Here is a 12,023-nt window from a genome sequence, read left to right on the forward strand (position 1 = left end):
CATCTCCGCTCGGTCTCCAGCCGTAGATGGCCTGATGACGTGCCGGCCTTTTCACACGAAATCAACTTGCTTTGTTTTTGTTTTAATTTGGTTTTGATTCTTTTTACTCTTGGCAGAACCGATGTTAATTCATGGGCCTTTTTCTTGCTAAATTTTGGATGCCCTGGGGTAGGGTTGCATCATGATCTGCTGAGGAATGAATGCCAGGAGCACGGAGGCTGTCGCCCTCTGAGGTGGCGGTTGCCTTCCGATCATGTCTGTGGTTCAGGAGAGGGTGCCAGGCAACGAGCTGTGTGGTTGCCAAGCGTGTCAACAGATCGCGCAGGGACTTCCAGTGTGGGGGGCAGAGGTCAAGGATAGGCCTGGGGAAAGGGAAGGCCCCGGCCCCTGAGCTGCTGCCAGCCCCTGCATGGCTTCCCCCTCCATGGTGGTGGGACAGGGAGCTTGGGGAGGGGAGTCAGGTGGACTGGGCCATCGTGCTGTGCGCACAGCCTATGCGCCGTGTGGGAGGGGAGGCCCAGGGAAGGCTGGGGTGGGCCAGGCATGGCAGTGTGGGCTGAAGGGGCTCCGCTGCAACTCAACACCAAGCCCGCCTCAGGCTGGGAGGGGGGCCCTGTCTCCCCCTCAGCAGCCTCGTGTCCTCTATTGCAGGAGGTCCCAAGTCATTGAGAAGTTTGAGGCCTTGGACATTGAGAAGGCAGAGCACATGGAGACGAACTTGTCAGCTGGGCCCTCACCATCAAGTGACACTCGCCAGGGTCGCAGTGAGAAGAGGGCGTTTCCCCGGAAACGGGTGAGCGCCTGGGGTCCGGGGCTGACGCTGAGGCCGAGGCAGTGGCGTGTGCGGCCGTGGGGCACGGTCAGCACGTGGCCCCACACCTCCTCACAGGCCGCCTCCCAAACACACACCTGGACGCACTGCTGCTGGGCTTCCCGCTCTCGTTGCGTAGTCGTTGGCTCATGTCTCCTCTCCTCCAGTGAGTGACTTTCTTGAGGGCAAGGCCTGTCTTCTGCATCTTCCTGTCAGAACTTCATCCATTTCTGCTCAATGCTAGTCTGACGAGCCTTAGATCCCAGGTCTTAGCTAGAGCTGCTCTCTTCCTCTCTGAGGCAGCCCAGCCATGAGGCTGAGCACCTTCCTTCCTCTTTCTTTCGAGTGGCAGCCATAGCACTTGCTTCTCTACTTAGTCCCTGGGCAGCTCCCTCTTCTGAACCCTCCTCCTCCTCCCGGGCAGCCCACCCGCCTCTTGTGGCCCTGCTGTGTCCGGGTTCATCTTCCTCTCCACCTTCTCCTTGGGTTCATGAGGTGTTTTGCTGCTGGCTGCCACAGAGTCTGGGGCTCTTTCTTCTGTGACCCCCAAGCAGCCAGGGAACGGAGGTGCCACCAGGAGAGTGATGGTGGCAAGTGCATCTGAAAGAAAAGGCTGCTTCAACAGCTAGCACGTCTTTGAACCCGCCGTGTGAAGCGGGAGGTGCTGGACGAGGAGTCCCAGGACGCTGGCTCCGGTCCCCATGCTGGCCCAGACTTGCCATGGGACCCCAGACACAGTGCTCTCGTCCTCGCCTGGGAACAGTCTTGACCCTCCCGCAGCTCTGGCTGCTGGTGTCCCTGTGCCCCGCCGGAGTGTACTGGCATGTACTGACTGGCGGCTGCTCTCTGCCACAGGACCTCCCCAGCGAAGCCCCGACAGCGCATCTCCCGGACACCTCGGCCTCCCCCCTGTCTCCACACCGAAGAGCCAAGTCACTGGACAGGAGGTCCACGGAGTCCTCCCTGACGGTGAGCCCAGGCGCCCGTGCACCGAGGCCTGGAGACGCTGCTCCTGCTGCTTCTGTCACTTGGGGTCACTGTCTGCTTATGTCCGTGCATCCATGCTGGCTGTCCCCTCTGCATTGGCCTTTGTGTCTGTGCATGGGAAGCAGATGCTGTGTTTCTTTCCCCTTTCTGGACTCCACGGGCATCCTGAGCTCTGAAGTCCCTGGTGGAGGAGGCCACTTGGTCAAGACAGCAAGATCTGACTTCGGGAAACCAGGGCCACAGCAGGGAACCTCGGTTCTTGTTTTGGGTGCTTGTTTCAGCCACATTTTGCAGCAGGAGCCCCCTCTTGCTGGGAGCCCTTGCCTTGTTTGTGGTGTTTTCACCACAGGAGGAGAAAGAACTTGGACTTAGGTCCTCTGAGCTACAGCAGTAGGGGTGCGGGTGGGGCGTGGTCAGATAGGAGCATCGCTCCCTCGGAGAGCTGAGAGCAGCCGGCCAGAGGCCCTGGGAGTGGAGGACAGCTGCTCACAGGGTGACCTGGGGTCCATGGTGGGTGCCACTTCTACCCCTAGGGAGTGGAGCCACCACCCAAACAGTGACATGAGCCTGAGCAGGGGCAGGAGGGCTTCTTACCTGGAGGAGGTTTGTTTTTTTCTTGAGTCTGGGTTTGGCTCAGAGATTTGGAACAGAGACTCCCAGAACATGGGTTGCTCGTGGTGGTCCTGCCACTGTACACCTGTTCTCATAATAACCCCTGAGTCCTTCAGGTGCAGAAAGACGTCCCAGCCTGTTTCTGGCTGAGACAGCGGTAGGGATAGTGGAGGGCAAGCACACGGGGCGAGGGGAAGGGCGCTCCACATCTCTTCAGGCGCTGGCTTTGCAGGTGTCCAGGCGTGAAACACAGGCCAGGCCCTGATGTGCTGCAGGTCATCCGCGGGCGCCTCCTCCTGCGGCTCAGCAGGCCCAGGGACGTGGGTGCAGGAGACCCCAGCAGGACAGCGTCCTCTGCTTTCCCGTCCGCTGTCCGGGCCTTGCATCTTGCCAGGAAATGGAGCCTAAAGCCCATCCTGTTGGATATGTAGCCTCCAGGCCTCCGCAGGCTTGCTGCTACTCCCTTGCTCAGCACTGTACGTGGACTCTGTTCTTCAGGCTTCCTTTCTCAGTCTTTCCGTGGCTTCTGTGAGAACTTCTGATTTCTTCTTTTAGGGTTCACTGCAGATTTTCCCCTTCGTGGGAAACACTAACTGACCCTCCCTCTGAGCTATTCTGTGTTGCCAGGCAGCCGCCGTGGACATGACCAGGGCTTCCCTCAGAGCGTCCGGGCCGCCCAGCCGCTCCCAGGGCACTAGGACCGTGCCCTTCCCCTTCCCTCTTCGTCAGCCCGCCAAGCCCAGCATCTCGTCCTGTGATGACACGTGGGTCTGCAGAGTGTTTGTGGTCAGGTGGAGAAAGCCCTCTCCCTGCTGCCCCCCATCTAGACAGAAATGTCTGTGCCTCAGCCACCCTTTCCACATGACGGGGTATCAGTGTGCTTTCTTCTGAACTCTTCTTTTCTTCTCCCTTTCCTAGCCCGACCTGCTGAATTTCAAGAAAGGCTGGCTGACCAAGCAGTACGAAGATGGCCAGGTGAGCACTCGGGGCTGCCGGGCCTCTGACGCGCTTCAGAGCAGGTGCGAGGCCTCCCTGGCCTTGTCCCCACCAGGTGTGGGAACACCGGCTCCATCCGCCAGAGCCAGTGTGGCCTCTTGTCTGCTGGGCCAGGACGGCGGTATGGCCGAGACCCCCATCTCCTCAGGGAAGTGGAGGTGCAGAGCCTCCCCAGCCTCAGTTCTGCAGTGGGGGGCAGGGGTCCCTGGAGAAGGCTGCCCTCCTGCACCCCACAAGGGCCCCAGCCTCAGGCCAGGGGAGTGTCTTCCAACTCTAGCTCCCTACCTGCTACTCTTTTCTCAAAGTACCCCGGGAGCCCAGGCTTCCCAGGAAGCCTCTGGTTGTGTGGTTGGCTTGGGGTTCCTTACAAGGCGGGATGAGTGGACAGCAGCCAAGGGCTTCTAGACTCTATCAAAGCCTCCAGCTCTGATGCAGTCTTGGGAGGAGACAGTGCGGTGCGTTCTGGCCTTCAGACTCAAGCGGAGAGAGCCCTCTGCAGCCGGGCCTGCCAGCCCCACCTCAACCCTGCTTGGGGCTGGAAGGCCAGGCCTCTAAGAAGGCATGAAGAGGAGCCTGCCAGCCCATACCGAGAGAGGCCCCGAAAGCCCGCCCTTCCGAGCTCCCTTCTGTGCTTCCTGAGTGACTGTGACGAAACATCCTCTTTTTCTCTCTCCTCCATATCAATCCCCCTGGCCTTGTCTGAAGACTCAAGTCTCCCTCCTTGCTACTCATAGCAAAGACTTGGGAAGCTAGCTGGCTGGTTTGGTCCTGCTGGCTGCAGGTGGGCGCGCCCCTCTGGTTAGCCACCAGTGGTTGTTAGCCAACAGTGATGTATGTCTATTATTCCTCAACAAAACCGGAAAAAAAGAAAGAAATTTGTCTTAAAATACATCTCTCTTTTCCAGTCTGTATCTATGTAAGGTTGGACTGTCTGCATATACAGTTGACCCCTGAAGAGACACAGGGATTGGTGGTGCCATCCTTTTCTGCAGTCGAAAACCTGCATATAACTTTTGACTCCCTCCAGATGCAACTAAGAGCCTACTGTTGATCACAAGCCTTAACGTTTGCATGTTATGTGTATCATGTACTGTATTCTTAGAATAAAGTAAGCTAGAGAAAAGGGCATTAAGAAAACCATAAGGAAGAGAAAATACATTTACAGTACTGTACTACATAAAAAAAAAATCCATGTGTAACCTGGACCCACGCAATTCAAAACCATATTGTTCAAGGGTCAACCGTGCTTCACTCAAAATGGTATATTGTATAGGATGAGCGTAGCTGTAGATGTGAGAATCCAGCTGTCCTTGGAAGCCAAGCATTTAAAGAAAGATTTGCAAAAATTCCTTGCTGATTTTTTAGAATATTTTTTGTGAAAAAATAAAATGGATCATTGTGTTCTTAAATGAGCAAATATATTTTACCTTTTTCTACCTTATTTCTGATATGCTGAATATCATCAGTAGATAAAAGCCACATAATAAAAACTCTTTGGGGTCCTCAATTTTTAAGGATAAAAGAGAGTCCAAGCATCGGGTTGCAGAACCACTGGCATGGGCCATGTCTGGCAGGATGGGACGTGGCATGGATGCTTCCATGCAGCAAGGATAGGCGGAATCCTCAATCATCAGCGTATACAGCTATGAGCATAAAGCTAATGTGGAAATCGCTTGTCCGGGTGTTGACTTTTCCTTTCTCTTTGTAGGCGGCTGACTTGGATGGGGAAATTGACTTGTCTCCATGTTACGACGTCACCGAGTATCCAGTCCAGAGAAACTATGGCTTCCAGATACATGTGAGCCCGGGGTGGAGTTGGGGGACCGGCTGGGCGTGGAGGTGGGGGACACGGGCTCCTGTGGAAACATTTGTCCAAGAACCTGATTGTAGGGGCCTGGTTAGCAAAAAGAAGTTACTTAAAAACCCCGGATATAGGGGTGGGCCAGGACAGATAGCTGTATTCAGTCAGAGGGGTGTGCATATATTAACTGTGGTAGGTTGAAATCCGACTGGCCACCTGTGTGTGGACCAGGCTCAACCACCACTATAAAAGATGGTCTGTGAGGCTGGAGCGGGAGGTTTTTTTTTTTTTTTTTTAGCAAGAGCCGTGCACTGCCCAGAGCAGCAGCGGCAGCAGCGCCACAGCTAGCGGCACCGCCTTGTGCACCAGAGCGGCAGCGGCAGTGGCGCCGCCTTGAGCTGTAACACGAGCAGCGCCGCCCCGTGCACCACCTTGAGCAGCAGCAGCAGCAGCGCCACCGCGAGCAGCACCGCCCAGAGCAGCAGCGGCAGCGGCGATGCCGCAAGCGACGCCACCCTGAGCCAGAGTATCAGCAGCACCAACCGCAGCAGCGCCGCAGCAGGCAGCCACGCCGCCTCGGGCAGTGCCGCCATCAGGAGCAGCCTCTCAGGAGCCAACGGTGCAGCTATGCCGGGAGTGGGTTTGTGGTACAGTGAGGGTGAGACAGGGAGCCTCCAGGGGGGGCCCCAGCGACTAGGAGGCGGTGGTCCCCAGCAAGACTCGGGCACCTACCAGTCAGTTTGGTTTCTAATGCAGTTTGGTTTCTGATGCAGTTTGGTTTCTGATGCATGGCGCGAAATAAAACTTTGCTTGATTTTCGGTTTGCGTCAGTCTTGTTCCTTTCATCACGGACCCTAACACTGATGTCCTGGTCCGGAGACACTTGTGCACAAGCCTGACCTCCTAACTTGTATTGACCAAACCCAGGGGAGACGAGGGTTCAGATCCAAAGGTCGATGATTTTATCACAAGGAGAAGTCCAGGCGGCAGCCCACTGGGCTACTGGTCATGGCAGTCCCTCCGTGCAGGGAAGTGTGCAGACACCAAGGCCCGGTTGGAGATGGCACTGCTGGCCCGGCACCAGGGTCAGGGCATGAGCTTGGTGGCCCATGCTGCCCCGCTGTGATGCTCTTCTGCCCTTGTCCCTACAGGAGGAACAGACATGCTTGGTAAGCCAGCGTGTCAGACAGTGGTGGAGTCTGGCTTTCCAGGCCTGTGCAGACACCCCTTCCCCCCTACCTCTCCATTTTAAAGAGCAGGTCTCTCTGGGTAGGGCATCCCAGGAGTAAGAAGTGTTTTCTCATTAAGTCCAGAGCTGCCCGGAAGAGGCAGAGGACGGCACCGTGCTGTCGGGCCTGCAGCTCCAAGCTGCCGGCACACCCCCGGCCTTCCCACAACCCAGGCTCGAGGATGAGGCCCCAGGGGTGGCCCTAGGGGAGGAGCGAGGCAGCGGCAGCCCCCAGAGAGAAGAGAGCGTGGGCTCTCTGAAATCGGAGGTGCCGGACAGGGAGGGACATCCTCCGAGCACAGCAAAACCTGACCAGGGAGTTCCTGGTGTCAAAAGGCAAAGGATCCGGTTCTCCACGATTCAGTGCCAAAAATACACGCACCCCAATGGGTCCGAGAAGACCTGGACCAGCAGCACGTCCTCTGACACCAGCCAGGACCGCTCGCCCTCAGAGGAGAGCATGTCGTCAGAGGCCACCCCCAGCTCTCTCCCTGTGACCAGCGACTCCGACACGTATCTCTCCATAATACACTCCCTGGAGACCAAGCTCTACATCACGGAGGAGAAGCTCAAGGATGTGACAGTGAAGCTGGAGAGCCAACAGGGCCAGAGCCAGGAGGCCCTGCTTGCGCTGCACCAGCAGTGGGCCGGCACCGAGGCGCCATGTCTCTAGATTCAGTAAAGGCCAGGGTCACCCGGGAAAGCCCTGGCAGGGCCTGGGGCATGCCCTCTTCTCACTGGAGTAATCTCTGAGCTCCCCCTGGCACCGAGCCTTTCCCTCAGCAGCTTCCAGATTCTTAACCCATACCTGTCACTCCTTGGCTGCTTTTCTCCCATGTTTTCAAAAGCAAGAGACTATTAGGTCTGGTTTTTTCACTCTGCTGCTCAGACACTGCTCCCTGCACCACCCCCCTGTAGATTGGTGGTATTGTTAGAAAGGACCATGATTTTGTGCATGGGCCTCTCAGAATGGGAGCGTAAAGAAGGGATGCTCAGCCCCCGGGGCCCATTCCCCAAAACGCTGTCTAATGTGCATGTTCTCGCAGCAGAGGTGTGCTGTCCCACAGGATCTGATGGGACGGGGCCGCATCGCCTGGCCTCTCTGCGGGCTCCTGCTGCTCTGGGTACTCTGGCTCTCCTCCAAGCAGCCCCCTCCCTGCCTCTGGCCCTCCCACCTTCCTGGCAGCGTCACTGTGTCGAGTCAGCCCGTGGCTGCAGCGCTCTGACCAGGTCAAAGAGCACCATATGCGCTTGTCTTCATCCTTTCCCCTCGGGGTTCACCCTCCGAATTCTGGGAACATGAGTTGACTGCAGCATGTGGAGGTCAAAGGCAGAGACAGGGAAACCCCTCCTCTCACCGCAGCCTCTGAAGGCTCCTCCTCCTCGCCCCAGAGACAAGAAGTCATGGTCCTGGGGCTGCTACCCTCTGGAGGTTACCAGGAAGCGAGCTAGAAATGGGGGCACTCTGCCTCCTCTCCAGCAAGAGGCTGCTCCCACTGCAGCCTCCAGAAGAAGCCCCGAGCCGAGCCTGGTCTTGCCGAGTGTCGCATAGTGACAGACTCAGACCTGGGACAAGCTGCCTGCTGAGGGGCCCGTCCTCTGGCTGGAGGGAGCAGGCAGAACAGAACAAAGAGGGGTTTCAATGAGCACCTGTGTGTCTCACCCCAGTGCCCACTCCGCCCTGCAGGCCCCCGAGCCCCTCGGGAAGAATTCAGCCACCAGGTGCCAGAGAGGAGTGTACAGTTGAGGAGGTGGAGTTGGTTTCTGTGCTGGTGGAGCAGGGTCCTTTGGGGGCTGCGGATGCGGTCATGTGGGTGATTGTCAGGGGTGCTCCCACCACCCCTGGGGTGGACCGCACAGCGGGAGTGTCCCCACTGTCCTGGGGGCAGGGGTGTGACATGAGAACAGGGATCTAGTCTGCGCAGTCATGTTTTCTTTCCTGGTCACCGGTCATCTGTAACCCTCCAGTCCCTGCAAGTCAGCCCCGCCAGACACATGCAGGGGGAGACCGCTCTGCTGGACGGCTCTCGGGAAGGCAGACAGATGTTACGGTGTGCACACGACTGCACACGGGGCCGCGCCCTGCTGCTCGGGCTCCTTCAGCGGCGCCTGTCCGGGGGTGAGAGCCAGACTTCCGGGCCCAGTGGCTGTCTGTGGTCCCCTTCGGCACCATGGCAGGAGCTACGGGAGGTGGCAGACGGAGCACTCCGTCATTGGAAATGGAGGCTTGTGCCATCAGGCATCAAAATGGGTCTGAATTTGAGGGAGGAAGCCGCGGCTGTCCTCGAGCGACAGGTGGAGGCCACGGTGGGGATGTGTGGTTTGTCAGGAGCCCAGACCAGAGGCCTCTCCCCAGGAATCCACAAGTAGAGAGGCAGAGGACAAGGGAAGTCTGTCACCCGCTCCCTGGCTAACAGTGAGCCAGCAGGGGTCTCACAAGGGAACAGGGAAAGAGGGGGAATCGCGGTGTTTAACAGAACTGTGACCCTCAGAGTCTGACTGAAGGGGATGCGGACAGATGAGGCCAGGAGACGAAACCAACGGCATAAGAAAAACCTCTTTAGAGATCTCGTTAATACTCTGGAACACTGACTGCTGGCCTGAGGATGGAACGTGACCCCTTTTGTCACTGCTGCCTGGTGCTCCCCTTGGCAAGTCTGTTTTTCAGCTCATCCTGGGCCTGAGGCAGCGTATGAGGCCGCCCCCTCTGGGCCTGTAGCTCAGGGCCTACCCCGGGACCTCCGGAACCTCCGTGGCCATAAAATGACAGCTGTGCCGGGCCCCATGCGCTCGCTGGCTAACCCCCGGGGCTGGTCCCCACTCCCCTGAGCCAGCTGGCAGGGAACTTCTCCAGAAGGTTCCTCCCTCCCACCCATGCTGGTAACTTCCCCGGCTCCAGAAGGCCCCTGGCTCCTTAGGCTGCCTCGGCCTCCAGGCTCTGGGCAGGGACAGCTCTCCTCTCCCCTCCTCGGTGCCTGCTGGCCAGCTTCATGGCTGACCTCATGCCTGAGTTCAGAGGCGGTTCTCCAGGGACTCAAAGCTGTTTTCAGTTAGAGTAGAAGGCCTGTAACCCATCAGCTGGTCCTCTTAATGTAAGAGGATTCCTGAAAGGAAGTTTCCTCCTCATTGTTCTAAAGAAGCTTGGAATTTTTAACACTTTCCATTCTAGACACAATTTTAGAAAGCCAGAAAAACCGAATTCAGTGACCCCCACCCTTTTATCACTGAGAAAGCCTGGATTGGGGGAGGGTATTTTCAGAAGTTCACAAAGGACAGAAAAGTATGTATAGAATTCCACTTAGCAGGAATTAGATACTGAAAGGGAAACAGCTTGGCATGCTCACCGGAAGCTTCAGTTCTCCAGAAGCTTCAGTCATGTGGAATCCTTCCCGCCCTGAACACGCCGAAACTGCGCCATGGCTGTGTTTTCTGTTAGGCGTCTGCTGGGTCACTGGGTCTGTCCCGGCGCCCAGCCCCACAGCCCCGCCCTTCCCACCGGCTCGGGAACCGGCTGGTACAAAGGCTTCTGAAATTTCCAGTGTTGGCACGCTGCTCTCTTCCTTTTCTGTCTTGGGCCCCTCTGCCTCGGGTCCCTGTTGAGAGAGGAGGCCCTCGGCCCCCAGCCAGCCCACCGGCGACTGGGAAGGAGCACAGGTGGGTCTGCCATGCGCTTCCCACCTGGGACTTTCTCCGGCCTTTCCCTGCCAAAATATCCCTAAAAGGTGTGTGCTCAGACGTTGCACGTCTAATCCTAGGAAAGGTCTTTTTACCCACCTGAGATTGGGCCAAAAGCTAAAGTCCTTGGGGCACCTGGGTGGCTCAGTGGATTAAGCTGCTGCCTTTGGCTCAGGTCATGATCTCAGGGTCCTGGGATAGAGCCCCGCATCGGGCTCCCTGCTCTGCAGGGAGCCTGCTTCCTCCTCTCTCTCTGCTGCCTCTCTGCCTACTTGTGATCTCTCTCTCTGTCAAATAAATAAAATCTTAAAAAAAAAAAAAAAGCTAAAGTCCTTGACTGTTCTCAGCACCGAGTAGGACACTGTGGACACGTCCTTCCTTCCATGGCCACATCCGCCCAGTCCTCCGAGTGCTCTTAGGACGTGGGGCCTGTTGTAGCTGGGAACGGTGCACTCTGGCCACACACCCGGACGCACGCTTAGCCAGCTCATGCTTTCCTCAGTTGAAGACTGAAGTTAAGAATACCCCTGCAGTGAGTCTGGTGAAACCACTGGTTTGGGATCCTTTGCTAGGAAGCCATGACCCACACGCAGAGTGGAAATGAACAGTATCGCGGTCTCCCAAGGGCTCTCTGTTGGAGAGACCCCGCCTCATTCTTGTGCCCTTTGGAGAACAAGTTGCAAGTGTTCTTGTTTCTTTGTAAAGGGAAGAGGGTTCCCATCTCCAAGTGTTTCAGCAGAGTAGGAGGAATCCGTCAGCCCCCCGCCTCCGGTGTAGGGAGCCAGGATGGCCGCTCAGATGCAGCCCAGGTGCTTGTCCTCTCCGCATCTACATGGGCTTTGGGAAGAGAAGCCACTGTGCGCACCGTGTGGATGCCAGCCTCTCTGTATTGACAAGCAGCTGTGTCTATTTTGTTTAAAATAACCTGTATATTATCCAGAGTGAGCAGTGTTACTATTACTCGGAAGTTACCGCAGGGATTTTTTTGTGTGTGACAAAGTTTGTGTGGGTTTAAAAAAATAAAATCCCATGCAGACCTCCCTTTGTAAGCTAGGGCCGATGGCTTTGAGTACAATCTTGAACTCCACCCAACATATAAGGAAATGTTTTCATGACTGATGTATCTTTTTAAAAGCTGTGGCCACTTCACGGGGGGGTTGTAAAGAGCATATGACAGTCTCTGAGATGACAGCAGGCCTGCCTCCGTGCCCGCTGCCTGTGCAAGAACACGGCGGTGCTCCCCGCCAGAGCACTCCGAGCCCTGCAGGGAGAGCAGTGTGGGGAAGAACCTGGTGGGGCCGTCTTCCCCACACCTGGGCCGGGCTCATGGGTGACCTGGAGGGAGACGTCGTTTCGAGCACAGTTGTGGCGGGACTGGCCTGAATGGGTGACCTGGGAGCTCTGGCCGGGCTGGGTGTCTGCATCTCCTCAGCTCCCGGGTTCTATGGTGGGACGGTGTTGAGGCACCAACCTGGCCACGCTGTCACTTTACTGCAGGTGTCCGCGGCCATGTGCGGTCACAGCATCTCAGAACTGGATCGTCTGGTGCTCAGGCTGAGCCAGGAGGGTGTGCGGGGGAGGCACAAGTCCATGGCGGCTGGTGAGGAGGTGACTTCCCAGGACACAGTTGGAACACCGCAAAGGAGCGGAGTTCTGGAAAGGCGGTGGTCACTGGCACAGTGTACCTTCCTCCCCTGTCACTTGTCCCAGGCCTCCATCTTTGCCCTTTGCACTAGTAACACACATTTCAGTTTTGTTTCATAGGAAGCTAGGAATAGGTCATATAAAGAACACTAAAGTCATTATTGTGTCACGTTTCTATCACAAAACCAATGAAAGAGGGTTTTAGGATTTACCTTTAGTATTAACCACTTATCTACTGATTGATTGTTAGGGCTTAAAACCAGTTAAGT

The 12,023-nt window shown here is 56.7% G+C and overlaps 1 protein-coding gene across 1 annotated transcript; it reads left to right on the forward strand.

The window, feature by feature from the left end:
* Positions 1-361: 361 nt before the first annotated feature.
* Positions 362-4,159, forward strand: LOC123929999 (myosin phosphatase Rho-interacting protein-like). Its single transcript, XM_045986229.1, has 4 exons — positions 362-793; positions 1,667-1,780; positions 3,329-3,385; positions 4,112-4,159. Exons 1-4 carry the CDS (start codon positions 410-412, stop codon positions 4,157-4,159), a joined length of 603 nt encoding a protein of 200 aa, XP_045842185.1. The 5' UTR covers positions 362-409.
* Positions 4,160-12,023: the final 7,864 nt, after the last annotated feature.

The sequence above is a fragment of the Meles meles genome, chromosome 18, assembly GCF_922984935.1.
Source record: "Meles meles chromosome 18, mMelMel3.1 paternal haplotype, whole genome shotgun sequence".
In the NCBI taxonomy this organism is placed as follows: domain Eukaryota; kingdom Metazoa; phylum Chordata; class Mammalia; order Carnivora; family Mustelidae; genus Meles; species Meles meles.

Coding starts and splice junctions, on each gene's coding strand:
- LOC123929999 (XM_045986229.1), top strand. CDS start 410: ATGGCTTCCCCCTCCATGGTGGTGGGACAGGGAGCTTGGGGAGGGGAG. Junction 1,781..3,328: donor CCACGGAGTCCTCCCTGACG/GTGAGCCCAGGC, acceptor TCCCTTTCCTAG/CCCGACCTGCTGAATTTCAA. Junction 3,386..4,111: donor AGCAGTACGAAGATGGCCAG/GTGAGCACTCGG, acceptor CCTTGTCTGAAG/ACTCAAGTCTCCCTCCTTGC.